The sequence below is a fragment of the Cololabis saira genome, chromosome 21 (assembly GCF_033807715.1).
Source record: "Cololabis saira isolate AMF1-May2022 chromosome 21, fColSai1.1, whole genome shotgun sequence".
NCBI lineage: Eukaryota > Metazoa > Chordata > Actinopteri > Beloniformes > Belonidae > Cololabis > Cololabis saira.
The window spans coordinates 14,427,297-14,441,540 of NC_084607.1; the positions used below are offsets into that span (position 1 = coordinate 14,427,297).

The window sequence follows — 14,244 nt, forward strand, 5'->3', positions numbered from 1 at the left end:
CTCAAAGACAGGAGCATAAGTGGGAAGAAAAAAAATCTATTAAAATAATTCCTGGAATTTTAAAGATAAAACTTGCAGGTAGAAACTAATGTTACAGGATTATGGTTCAAATGTAATTATCGTATTAACTGTGGTTTATATTTATACATATATACATATAAATACAAATAAATAAATAAAGGTTTTTCTGAATCTGAATCTGAATATATATATATATATATATATATATATATATATATATATATATATATATATATATATATATATATATATATATATATATATATATATATTGTAACGTAAAAATTAAATATTATTTAAAAAAAAAAAAAAAAAAATTATTTACTACTACTACTACTGTCATTTAGCAGACGCTTTTATCCAGAGGCACTTAGATCTATTTATCTTTCTTTTTAATAGGTACATATAAAAACGGAATTTATATTTTGGAGACCACACACAATCATACAAGGAAACAATTAATGGCAATAGATATTAACTTTTAAAATTCCTCCACAAAAACAACCAGCCTGTCGTCGAAGGTAGAGTCGAAGGGTAACGAGGCAAGAGAGTAAACCCTCACTCACTTCCCTGTTTGCTAAAATTCTCTTTGTGGCTACCCCCTATTTTCAGGGGCTCTAATGAAAATATTAGTGTTAAGACAGATAGTTTTGATGATCTTCTACTGCTTTTGAGTATCAGCATTTCTTAATTAATATTTCTTTTTGCGACAAAACATTCCTGCTTTCATTTTTGTTAGCGCATGCGCAACTCTTCCTACCCGTTAGAAAGTTAATTTAAACTACAAATGTTCGAATGTTGTGCAGTTGACTGCAACCACATTTCATATTTTATTTCACATAAAATAATAATATTTTTTATCTAAAAATAAATGTGTGTGAGTACCCATTCGTTTTTTCTTTCTATATTTATGTTTTCCGTGAGCCTCATCCTGCTTCCTGTATTCTCATCCTACAACCAGATTGTACACAATCATCATGGCGACGCAGGATGGTGGGTATTGAGAAAATGTAGAAGTATTTCCTTAATGTCCTTTCTAATATCTATTTTGACATGCTTTTAATAGGCTCGCGAATATCTCCAGTTTAATTTAAACATACAAAGTTATTAACGGGCAGTAAGGTGAACGTACGTCCCTCCGTAACGCGATGTTTTAAATGTTCTCCAATAACAACCTAGCTCACGTTAACGTTTGCTAACCTCAGTTAAATTAACCGATATGTGTGCGGGAATTATGTCAATGTAAAAATAATGAAGTGTTAAGTTTGATCGGGTCGGATGAAATATGAAAGAGGTAAACAAATATGTGTGAGAATGACAACGCATTTCAGTTCCTCACGTCAACGCAGCCAGTTTTGTAACCAGAGAGGCCAAAGAAGTTGTTTTTGGGACGGCGTTTATTGGTTTAAAAGCATCTCTTTATTCAGACTTTGTGTGATTTTTGTTGATTTGAAAATGTGTTATTCACTTGACCTTAATGATAACAACACTAAGAAAGAAAGATCAGTGGAAACACCCAGAAAGATACGGAAAAGAGAAATTGGGTGAGAAACAAAAGCGAAAATTAGACTTCATGACAAATCAAAGGTTTTTAACTTGGAACTTAAAAGAAAACAGTATTATTTTGGATTGTATATGGACTGCAAATGAAGCAGCTACAATTATAAGCCATAAAAAATATGGAGCCACACTTAACTGATTGGAGGTTCAAAATTAGTAAAAGATAATGTTATTTCTGGGAAATGTTACAATTAAAGAAAAAAAAATTATGCTGGCCTGTTTTTAGTATTTGATAGTCTAAAATCCTTTTATTGATTTGTTGATTTATCCTTTAGTTAACTTACAGATATCAAACTAGTTATTTATTAGTTAACTATTGCATTGTTTCAAGCAAAAACTATAGCTGTTTGATTGAATCATGTCCAGTTTAAGTATTTTCTTAGGGGGGGGGGGGCTCCTTTTTGTCATATTAAGTAATGTATTCCGGCTTAATTTCACGAGAGACAAAAAGGATAATATATGTAAATATTTTTGTCGCACGCAAAGTAATTTATTATATATAATAGAAGCTTGATATTGGAAGTGATCCTTTGTTTTGGCCACACTGGCATATGTGTCATTATGTAAATTAGGCTGGTTTAATTTCAGGGGATGTTGTCCACGGTTTGTGTTTCTACACTGAACCAACGACATACGTCCATCATAGCTGGGAATCAAACGCCTTACCTGCTGCCGTAGCCTGACATGCATCAACTCAGAAATATTATTGATTGTTGGGTCAATGGGGACTGCAACCAATGTGATAGGTCCACGTGGTAGCATTTATTTCCTTTTACCTTCATGTTCTTCATTGTTTTCAAGATAAAGGATAGGTTGTTGCAATGTCAGTAAAAATTGTAGTCAGAAAACATTTATTTTTGTCACCTTACCAAAGATCTGCTGTATGTGCTCCATTACCAAGTCTGAACTACATAAAGGAAGCTCAGCACTGCAAACTACAGCACCAGTAGAATTTGTATACTTACAGAGCGACATAAACTACAACATAAAAGAATAAACAGCAACTTCAATCTAGATCCCCACACAGAATCTTAACTAACACTTTAGATAAAAACTTCTGGATAAGTGTGTGTTTTACAAGAAAGTGGAAAAAAGGAAGATTATCAGGTCGGGACTGTTTGATCAGGACAGAATGTTTTGGATGGTTTTGGTAGAAATATAAAGATTTTCATCTGTTCTTACTTTTAGTGCTCCAGATATTTCATCATCGCTCTTTCGGGCAGAGCATGATTAGGGCGAGTATGATTAGGGGTAATCCTTTAAATCATGTTCGGTCTGAATTGCAGCAGTATTTAGTGTGTTGTGACTGGATGGTGCGGTAAATTGAATAAATTATAAAAGTCACTGTGCAATTATTGTGCACTATTATGCACAAAAAATTTAATAACTGAACTCATTCAAGAACGTGAATTTGGAAAAATAGAGATTAAAGGAAACTAGCCTGCCAGCCATAATTCATTCACTCTACAAAAATTATTTCTTTTGTTACGGCTCTGGTACCGCTCACAAGCAATCGTGATGGGGCAGGATTGGGCTTTATGTGATAACGCATACTTGAAAATCCAATACTTACTGTTAGTTTTCATATCAACCAATTTAGCAGCAAAGTTTCCATTAACAACTTGGATAAACAAGTCTTACTGCAAAACCAACAAAGGTCATTCACTTGTATGTTACTCAACTTCACACCATTATGAATGTCTTTTGTTGAGATAGTCTCGATGTCGCTCTCCCTGCATCACAACGTTTATGTGAATGGTTGTATGTGTTTCTAGAGACAGGTTCTTCTGCATCTGTACGAACTGTCACCTGAAAATCAAAGTCGAATCCAGGGGAGCCAGATTCATCCTTTTTTCTCTCCTAAAGGCTAAAAGGAAACTGGAATGACAACAAAGTCAAGGAAATGTTGGCTGCTGGTGCTGATGAAGACATTTCTCTGTAGATTAGTGACGCTGATGCAGTCATCTTTAAAAAACACTTGGAAAAAGAAAAACATTTCTTAAATATAAGTAGGTGGGAGGGTTTGATAGAGGAGACTGGCTGTTGAGACGTTGCCGTGTGGGAGAAGCTGCCCACCCACACCTCAGTAGTGGAGCAGGTCCTGTACAGGTAGCTCACTGGTTAACAGCCAAGGAAAGGATTGTGTCACATCCAGGGACACGGTGGCAGTGAGCAGCAGAGCCAGATGTATTTTAATATTTTCAGGTCTATATCAGTCAGGACGTGCCCACCTCTGTTCCAAACTACCCAGTCCTGAGGACTGAAGGGACAGGTGACGGCAGCAGCAAGCTGGTTGCAAAATGAAGATGAGGATAGATGTTCTTATATATTCTGTTTTGCACAGATTAGTCTACGTGTAGGCTGGAGTTAATTTAGTGGTGTTTAAGGGTTTGTCTGATTGTCACATTTTCTCCCAGGCAGGACTATAATCAGCTAAAGCTCTAGCCGGTTTTAATGTAGATCTTGTTGCTCTCATAAAAGTGGCATTAATTGCCTTTCTAGAATAAATTATCCCAACTTTAAATAGTGAGTAATGGGGTTTTATTTGAATACAGTTTTTTAACCAGAAGAAAAATTGTAATACCATTAAATGTAACTGTCATTGATGCATTGATTGCATGTGCTTTCCTCTGTTTTAAACAGAAAGAAAACTGCTCATACAAGCACGTGTATGCTAATCATTCATGTTTTAAACAAGACAAAGCTGTGTATTTCTTCATGTAATGTCATCATTTTCTTTGGAAAGAACTAATGGTGTAGGTACACAGATGTTTGTGTAACAGATGTAAACCAAGGATGTCATGCCGTTCCAGGAGCTGAAGAAGTCGTAATGGAGAGTGATGCCAAGTCAAAAGAAGCTGAACCACTTTGTGAGGATGTTTTGAAAGGTGAAGCAGAAAGTACGTCCCACACAGATGCAGGAAATGCCACAACTCAGGACTCTAGTATTAGCAATGGGGACGATGCAGAGGAACAGCAGGAAACAGTGGACTTGAAGATCATCTGGAACAAGAACAAATATGATCTGAAGATTCCTGTTGATAGCACCGGAGCCAAACTAAAAGAGAGGATCCACTCACTCACTGGTGAATGTCTAAAGTAGTTCAAAACATTACATTACTGTAACAACAGATGTTTTTTCAGTGATTCAACAATACTCCATGACTCCCTTCCGTCTCTTTAGGTCTTCCACCGGCAATGCAGAAAGTGATGTACAAAGGTCTGCTTCCAGAGGACAAGACGCTTAGAGAAATAAAGATTACAAATGGTGCAAAAATAATGGTGGTAGGATCTACCATAAATGATGTATTAGCCGTTAACACACCAAAAGAGGTAATTCAACAGGAAGTCAAAGCTGAAGAAAACAAGAAAGAGCCTTTATGCAGACAAAAGGTAAGATTTCTTCCAGAGTAACTCAGATATTTCTGTTTTCGTGATTTTCAATTACATTTTTTTTTTCTTTTTTCTTCTACACTGTAATTTTAGCAACACAGGAAAGTATTAGACAAAGGTAAACCAGATGACATCATGGCGTCTATTAAAGGAACAAAGGTGAGAGGAGATGAATGGACGTCATTCATGTTGCCTAAAGCTGTGACTAACAGACACGTTCAATATTCTCAGAATAGTTAGCTTTGACAGCACGCACCCTGAACATCTGCCTTGTCCTGCCGTTAGGAACGATTACCAACAGTGCCTTTATCTGGAATGTTTAACAAGTCCGGAGGAAAAGTTAGACTCACATTCAAACTGGAGCAAGATCAATTGTGGCTTGGAACGAAAGGTAACTTTATGCTTGTAGTGTAATTTTGCTGAACTCGCTGCAGCACAGAGATGGTGATGACTAACGTTTTCTTCATGCTTTTGTGTTTCCACTCTCAGAGAGAACGGAGAAGGTCCCAATGGGCTCCATTAAAAACGTAGTGTCTGAACCCATCGAAGGCCATGAGGACTATCACATGATGGTAACTATTGTTGCAGCACACTGCTGTCAGATTTCTCTTTTTTTTGAAAAATCCAAATGCTCAGAGGTCAAAACAGGTGTCAGCATTTAAGTATCTCCTGGGGTAAAGAAAGAAAAGGATCAATCCAGTATACTTAAGTTTCATTATATGTGAAAAGTGTCTTTTGTGTAAGACAGCAGTCATAGCTATTCTTTGAACTTTTACCATTACGACTGTGTGAAATTGCTAATCATCGTTTAGGACTTTGAAGAAGTCCGTGACTTCTCTCTCTTTCTGGACGTGTCAATACACCTTTCTGCTTCGCTTTCTGAAATAGACGTCCTGTGACAGATTACATTATGGACTCAAGTAGACTAACATTTAGAAGATCAATATCTCAAACCGCGTAAAATGGCAAACAAACATGTCAAAAATCATGTGTCATAGAGGTATAATTTTACTTTTGTACAGGAAGCAGTCATCTTTCATTCCCAGAATTCACTTGTATAAAAGATGAACATTAGGCTGCAAAGTTCATAGCAGACAGTCATAAGTGCTCTCAGGCTGACAGCAATCGCCTAACTTTACATCTGTGCATCCACTCAAACCTGGTTTCAGTGTATCGGAACATCATAAAAATAGCCCCGACTTGGTCCAAAAATGACATAAAAACGAGCTCAGATGAACAACACATGAATATCACGCTGTCTTTATTAATTGAACAAAAATTAAACCGAAATGCAGAAGCAGTTTGTGAATGTTTAGAATCAGAATCAGAATCAGAAAGGGGGTTTATTGCCAAGTTTGTCAACACACACAAGGAATTTGTTGTGGTGAATGGTGCAATACAGTAAGAATAAAAATAAAGATAAAAAATAAAAATATGAAAGCAAACAAATATATATGGAGATAAACTGAGAGATAGAATAAAGTAAAATGTATAACAGGGATAAACAGGAATGTACAATATGAGGATTAAAAAGTGCCGGATATGAATCTTTACAAAAAGTGACGTAGGATGACAGATGACAGATAAAAAACAGAAATGAACAGTATAGGCAGAAATGTACAATGTGGGGTTTTTTAAGAACGTCAACGTGATTCTGTAGCGTTAAATGATACTTTACGAGGGATATTTTATGTTTTCCCACATTTTTTTTACTCATCTGCAGTGTTTTAAAGATGTATTATCATCTTACGCTCACCTGAGGCTCTAATATGAGGTGTTTCTATGTTATAGCAGAACCTATAACATAAACATAGGCTTATGGTTTAGCAGACCATAAGGTGCAGGAAATGTTCAAGCTTGCTGGCTTTGTCTTGCGTGAGAAAGCAGAATTTCCTTATAAGATCTTGGTCTCCTGGCAGCGTGTGTTACGACTAGCCCGGCCAGCCGTTGTGGTTCTTTTCCTCTTTGATACAAACAATTAGTCTGGTTTCTCGGGATTAAACATCAATGTCTAAGAGCAGTATCAACAGATGAAGAAGAAACTGTTCTTTACCAGTGGAAATGGCAGTTCTGCAGTAAAAACTTGTTGATCCACGGGGCTGTTAGAGATTCTCCTGCCATCGTGGTTGTTTTGAATGATGCTCTTGGACGGTCCTCACATACGCCCGTCTGCTGCTCTGTTGGGATTGGTTTGGTAACTTCTCTACAGGGGGAAATACATGTCATTAGGAGGGCTGCAATAGGCTTTCACTAGAAGGAATTACAGAAGGGGTATGGCTGGCCAAGCTAAGTTATGACGGGAATTTGTAATAATGACAAGATACTAGAAGATGCTAAACTAGCTAATGCTACCTGAGCTCTGCCTGAGACACAATCCTCTCTTTTTCCAAAAGTATCTCTCCATTTAATTGTCTTTTTATCTGTCTGAAATAACAGGCTTTTGGAGTTTTTCTAAGTGCAGAAACTCTCAAGACCCTAAAGATGAAAATAAGATGGAAATCAACACAATATGGCCACTTCAACTGAAGTGTGAAAACATTCTTCCATCTCCTGCTCTCCTTAAGTTCAACCACAGTATTTATATCGTGTTGAGATCTAATCCTTCCCAGATCGATGGGCAGCAACATTTGCTTTTCTTAAATTCTTGCTAGTGTCTTTTCTCCTTGACATTAACACACACCAGAGTTCTTCAGACAAGTAAACTGACAAAAACTTCCTTTTATGGAGTAAGAAAGTACATGCAGAGTACCTGGCTCCTATTTAGGCATTCAACCCTTTTATATGGCAGTCAGTAGGGTTGTTGTCTAGAGGCTTATAGGAGAATATCATTTTTTATCATAGCATGTAGTTCTATTGAAGTTACCAAACATGGTCACTTGTCCTGAAAAGGGTTCATTCTTATGGATCGTGTTTCATGCATTGTTTCAGTAAATGTTGGCACGTTGTACCGTGTCATGTTGTTCATCTGAGTTTGTGTTTGATTATAATACCTTGTAAGTATTATATCAGTTTCTTATGTCTGGATCCGTAAAAACCCTACAAAAGGGGGTACTTTTCTTGTATTTGTTTCTCGTGACTTTCTGAGAAGAATTTTCAAAGATGTCCAGGTTGCTGGTGCATTGCTAGTTCCCAATTAGGGCTGCACCTAACGACTATTTTAATAGTCGACTAGTCACCGACTATTGAAACGATTAGTCGACTAATCGGATAATTAGTCTTTTTTTTTTTAATTTAGTATGAGGTTGCATTAATTATGTGGCAAATGATAATAAACACAAGAAAGATGGCACTAGAGCCCTGCTATAGCGGGACTGTTTTCTTCATCCTGCTCCCGCTGCATTTCTGACCATTACCGCCTGCAACGCGTGTGTCCACTCCCGCCCCTCCTGCAAAACTCATGAATTCATGCCCGCACGGTGCACAATAAGATGCATTGATTTAGTGTCTTATTCCGTCCCGCAAGAGAAAAGTCCAGACAAATCTATCTGATTTAATGTTAACATGATCATTGTGGAGCTTGATGGATAATTGACAGTTCATAGGCACCTGACTGAAAGTCGGATGCAAATCCATCATTGTCATCAGCGCACAAGCCTTTTTTCGCCTTTCGCGCTGCATCAATTATTGAGGTTATAGCAACGAGAGTAGCTGTGAGTGGCTCAAATAATACTAATAAATAACATAAAATAAACAAAGTTTAGAATGAAACGAATTAATTTAACAAATGAATCGCTTGGCCATTACATTGGAGGGAGAGAATGCTGCTGACCGACTGCGGCCCCGTGCATCTCTCTTCCAAGATGCGCCACAGAAACTAAACGCAGTTTCTCCAAATATCTGACTTAATTTAATACTTTGTCAGGCATAACGTTAAACGCCAAAATACACTTAATATCTTACCAAGGCGAGTGCGTTTCGTTCAGCACTCCGACGTGCTTTCTCTTCAAATGCATTACCGACGTGCTCCCGTCAAAAGCAACGTCGGCTTTGCAAACCTTGCAAGTCATCTTATTATTCACCGTATCGAGGCTAAAATGCTCCCAAACTTTTTATTTTATTTTTTATCAAAGTTTTATTACCCGCAGCTGCGCTCAGACGTTGTCGTGCATGCGCGACTCGACAGAGATTGTATTGAAGTGAGACGCCTCACTCCATTGGAAAAACACGTCTGGCGACAATTGTCGACAATGGAATTCATTGTCGACAATTTTGATTATCGATTTTTGTCGACAACGTCGACGAATCGTTGCAGCCCTATTCCCAATGACTGAACACTTCTAATTGAACAGTTGAATCAGTGATAAGGCATCAGTTTATTCCTGTACAGTTAAGCTTTGTTTCACAGCCACATGATCACAGTGTAGACAGTAGGTCAACATAACTGCATTACCGTCTGTGTAACTGTTCCAAAATTGTCATAACAACATAGTTAATGGTTATCGTCCTTGTTTACTTGAAGTTTCAGGCAGGTTGAGTTTTGGCCATTTCAGAATACCAGGTGCCCACTGGGTTATAATACCATATAAAGGCTGTGTTGAAGAAAAATATAGACGGACAATTATAGTAAAGATATTTTATAGACAAAGAAAAATAAAGATTGTACTATCAGACCTGCACACGTGGACAAGTTTGTAGGTTGAAATTAAAATATTCTTAACTATCACTGAAATAACTGCAGACTGATTTAGAATATTTATTTCATGTTCATGCAGATCAGATTTAGATTTTTCAAATTAATAATAAAAGAAATGAAACTGGCAGGGAGGAAAGTGATGGTAGACCTAACTTAATATTTAGTTGCACAACCTTTAGCAGCAATCCCTGCCAGCAAGCGATCTCTCCAGCTCTCAGTGAGACTTCTGCATCTGCCAACAGCTATTTTGGTCCACTCTTCCTGCACAAACAGCTCTAGCTGTCTGACGTTTACAGCGTTCCTTCTTCAGTCTTCACATCTTTTCACAGATGTTCAACAACATTAGTGTCAGGACTCGGAAGGGTCCACTTACAAGCCGTCCATTGTGTCGTGTTGTGGACACTACTGTTAGAGGATGTATGATCACCAGAGATCCCCAGATTAGTTTTTCCATCTATGAACAAAAAGCTGATATAACTCCCCCCAAAATAAATCCAGTTTTGTCTCTTTTGGAGCGAGTTAATGACCTGTCAACATGCATTTGAGTAAATTCTAGTTTTTCTTTTAATAGTGAAGTCCTCCTGAATCTTCTTCCGTGTTCAAAGGGGGATGGATGGTGTGATCAGACATGATCTTGACCTTGGAGTTCAGCTTGAATGTCTTTCGCTGTTTTCATTGGCTCTTTATCTACCATCCATATTAACTATCTAATCAACTTAGGGTTGCATTTCCTCTTGCAACCATGTCCCGGACAGTTGGCTCCAGTCCCATGGACACTGTCCCTCTTAATCATATTTGCAGCTGTAGTCACAGAAACACCATGCTGCTGGGAGATGATCTCAGCCTTCACCTTTAACTCGCTTCTCTGTCCTCTTCTTTTTGTACTCGTCAGATAACTCTCCTCTCGACTCACAATTATGCCAAACTCCAGAGCTGAAAATAAATTACAAACATCACAATTCAGAGCTTATTTTAGGGATATCAACAAACATTCTAGTCGACCTTGTTTCAAATGTCTAGTTGAAATTAAATCTTTGGGACTAAAGAATTTGTTTGTTTTTAATCCAGCTGTGAAGTGAAAAGTTCTGCGTCAGAAATGGTCTTTGATGCCAACACACTTGTAGCACATATAGAATAACCTCTGGCATTAATTGTGTGGCGCGTAAACATCAAGCAGGGGGTTATTTGTTAAGTTGTGATAGACGCATGACGAGGGTGTGCCGAATGAGGAGCAGACATTAGCGGCTGATAAGATCCAGTCAGGCAGCAAACAGAGTCCTGCGTCATGCTTTTATTGTCTGTCCTCTCTAAACACCAACACAGCTAACAGTTTATGAAAAACTTCACCCTCACAAGTTTTCCAGAAAACCTGAAGCTTTGGTTGCACGTGGAATAACTCCAAAAACCACTTCATAAACTCACTGCATTCTTTTTATTTTTTATTTTCCCTTTTACAGGCTTTTCAGTTGGGTCCGACGGAAGCTTCTCAGTATTGGGTCTACTGGGTGCCTGTCCAGTTTGTCGATGCAATCAAAGACACAGTCCTTGGAAAATGGCAGTATTTCTAATGTGCCTCTTTTTTTCTTTTTTTTTTTTGACTGATAAACTGAGAAGAGGAGCAAATGAAAAATTAAACTGGAGTCAAGATTGAGACTTAAAGAACTCCTTGGAACATATTTGAAGGAAACTGACGGATGCCTGTGGACTAATCATATTCTTTTTAGGTTAAAAGTGCACTATGTGGCAGCGTAACATTTCTAAGCCCTGTTGATCATATAAGGTTTTCAGCAAATCCAAGGGAAAACAATTGAAATAAAATGTACAGATATTGCTAACACTTTTCTTCATTTATTCTTAAAGAAATAAAAATTATTTAATAAAATGAATTCACCAGGTCATTGTTTTTTTGTCTTCTCTGCTACACAAAACAGAGCTGCATTTTATTTTTCACATGAGGACAAATGCTTTGTTTCAATGGAATTTGTGTGGAGAGAAAGTGCAGATTAATTAAACCCTGAAATAAAGCATCATTGGAGGTTATAAGTTGTTTCTGTTCAGCTCCATCCTTATGTTTGTTCACATTTTGCTTGAAATAAAGAGTCCAAAACAGCAGCTTGCTTTTAGAATTCAAACTTTTATTTTCTTCCTCCTCATTAGCTCTGATGTGTTTTGAGCAGCCACCAAACCACAGAGCTTTGCTTAGTTTTTCTGAGCAGCTCTTATTCTGAGAAAATGTTGTAGACTGAATGATGGAAATTAAATGAGATTTAAATACATATAATTGTATAATACATATTAAGGAGTTATTTCTGTTTTGTTTAGTTCCATTTTCTTATCGGTGGGTTAATTCATAAAAATAAAAATAAACTATTTTAATTGAATAAGCTTACAAACAAGTAATTTCATTCCATTATATACAGTAACACACACCTGCATTGCATGTAAAAGTTTATATTTTTCTGAAATGCAACAGCAGCGTAATAAGTGGCCTATTTAAATACAAAAAATCATGGAAACTGACTTTTCAAGCTGTGAAATGGTTAAATTATAATTGAACTATTAGTTCACGTCTTACGTCTTATTGTTCGAAAATTAAAAGGAAATTTCTCACTTTGTGATTGTGCTTATTCAAGAAATGTGATGCTTTTACTTTGAAATGTTGCACATGGAAGTTGTTTCCGCGGGAAAAGAAATACTTCCGGTTAACGCTGTTCTTTGGCGGGTAACAAGAAATGAAAACGTTTCTGATTGTTCACCCCCGTGTCGAGCCACGATGTCCACGCCAGATCAGACCGGCGCCGACGGCCGGCGGCCGCCGCCAGTCAAAGTGCTGTCCGGCCAGCTGCGGAGCTCCGGGGGCTCCACAGGCAGCGGGGAGGGCTACGTGATCAGGCTGGGAAAGGGTCGCTCTCTGCGGGCGTCGCTCGTGTGGATGCAGGGCACCGTCCTGGAGGTCCAGCTGGACAGGAACTCCGCGCTGCTGATGGATGAGACAGGCACCTTCATCGTGCAGAACGTAAACAACATCCCCAAAGGAAAGCCGTGTTTGATCCAAGGTATGAATGAATGGATGGATGGATGGATGAATGAATGAATTTATTTCGAACGTGTATATAAAAAAATTTAAATAAACTGTAACATCTTCATATGCGCATAGGTTCGAAAAAGGAGTAGGAAGAAGTATACACTTTTTCCTAGTTCCTACCCCTTTATAACTATGAATTTACATTATTGCTATATCTACACAATATCCATATAGATATAGTCTATATCAATACTACGTAAACATGCCTATTACTACATAATTATCCATATAAGTGTATAGAAAATATAAATATTACATAATTATATCAATATATAGAAAATACAAATATATAAATATCCCTATATATGCTACATACATAATAAATATATAACATATATTACATAATTATAACTCCCTCTCAACACATGATATATATTACATAAATATCCACATAAATATTTAATCTTTAATATTTAATCTAATATACCATTTTTCCCTATTTTATTTATCACACTCCTCGTTAACCCATTTCCTCTTTCATATACCTGTTTATAAATAACTTTTTGTATCTCTTTTTAAACAGATTTATGTTAGTACTTTGTTTCATTTCCTGCTCCAAACTGTTCCAGGTCACTCCACAGTTCGATATGCACATGCTTTCCATTGTTGTTTGTACTTTGTTTTCTAAAATGTAGTTCTCCCCTAGATTATGGTAAATGCATAACTATAATTTTATTATCATTAATGAATGAGCTTCTTATAATAACCACAATCGTATGCTGTAACAATGCACTTTTTAATAACAATGACTACCTCATACTGCTGCACCCTTCACTTTTACATTGTATTATGTTAAGAGCCATTTGTCTATTACAGTTTGTAACTATTTAAATCTGTGTTCAGTGAGCGTGTCTGGCATGTTCATACTTGGCCAATAAAGCTTATTCTATGAGCTTGGTTAATTATATCGACAGTCTTCACATTGAAAACAAGAAAAACAAAAACATATTTTCCAACTTTAAGAGGTACCTAAGCATAAGATGAATGTCTGTAGAAGAATATATTGATTTCAAAGCCAGCAGCCGCTACTGTGACTAGACGGCATCATTTAACCTTTGACCTCCTGCTGCCTCCTCTCTGCAGGCAAATACGTGATGGTGATGGGCGTCATCCAGGCCGTCTCCCCTGAGCCGGTCATCCGCGCCGTGAAGATGGCAGACCTCTCCGAGCGGGCCGCACTTCACAGACAGATGTGGAAGCTGGAGGTGGAGGACCTGCAGCAGGTCCTGGCCTGAGCGCAGGCCAGCAGATGGAGATGCTGTGGTCGTTGACAGCTGCCACGCTGCATGAGCGGACTGAACTCCAGTACCAGATATCGGGCGTGTAATCTTGGAGGCGGGAGACGAAGAGACTGTATTTTAAGGAAGCACTTGTTTTTGTGAGGCCTTAAAAAGCCATTTTATCATCCAGGCGGTTTGCACTTTAGTTCATCTTTGTATTAAGGAGCTTGACATGTGGATTCATGAACAGATTAGTTCAAATAATTGTAATAAATATCTAAAAATACCACCACCTTTGAATCAATGCATGTAAATGAGATTGATAAACAGCA

General features: G+C 37.5%; 2 protein-coding genes across 2 annotated transcripts; both read left to right on the forward strand.

Annotated features, from left to right (window-relative positions):
* Positions 1-928: 928 nt before the first annotated feature.
* On the forward strand, positions 929-11,728 carry ubfd1 (ubiquitin family domain containing 1). The gene is made up of 7 exons (XM_061711407.1): positions 929-1,014; positions 4,395-4,667; positions 4,766-4,974; positions 5,068-5,133; positions 5,260-5,365; positions 5,464-5,546; positions 11,065-11,728. Exons 1-7 carry the CDS (start codon positions 999-1,001, stop codon positions 11,173-11,175), a joined length of 864 nt encoding a protein of 287 aa, XP_061567391.1. The 5' UTR covers positions 929-998; the 3' UTR covers positions 11,176-11,728.
* A 570-nt stretch (positions 11,729-12,298) lies between these two features.
* On the forward strand, positions 12,299-14,181 carry rmi2 (RecQ mediated genome instability 2). The gene is made up of 2 exons (XM_061711671.1): positions 12,299-12,663; positions 13,776-14,181. The coding sequence occupies exons 1-2, from the start codon at positions 12,381-12,383 to the stop codon at positions 13,925-13,927; spliced, it is 435 nt and encodes a 144-aa protein (XP_061567655.1). The 5' UTR covers positions 12,299-12,380; the 3' UTR covers positions 13,928-14,181.
* Positions 14,182-14,244: the final 63 nt, after the last annotated feature.

What these genes read in the sequence shown, in the direction of transcription:
- ubfd1 (XM_061711407.1), top strand. An exon ending in AGCCTTTATGCAGACAAAAG is followed by an intron (nt 4,975 to 5,067) that starts GTAAGATTTCTT and finishes CTGTAATTTTAG; the next exon opens with CAACACAGGAAAGTATTAGA. An exon ending in ATGAGGACTATCACATGATG is followed by an intron (nt 5,547 to 11,064) that starts GTAACTATTGTT and finishes TCCCTTTTACAG; the next exon opens with GCTTTTCAGTTGGGTCCGAC.
- rmi2 (XM_061711671.1), top strand. Translation starts at nt 12,381, where the DNA reads ATGTCCACGCCAGATCAGACCGGCGCCGACGGCCGGCGGCCGCCGCCA. An exon ending in AAAGCCGTGTTTGATCCAAG is followed by an intron (nt 12,664 to 13,775) that starts GTATGAATGAAT and finishes TCCTCTCTGCAG; the next exon opens with GCAAATACGTGATGGTGATG.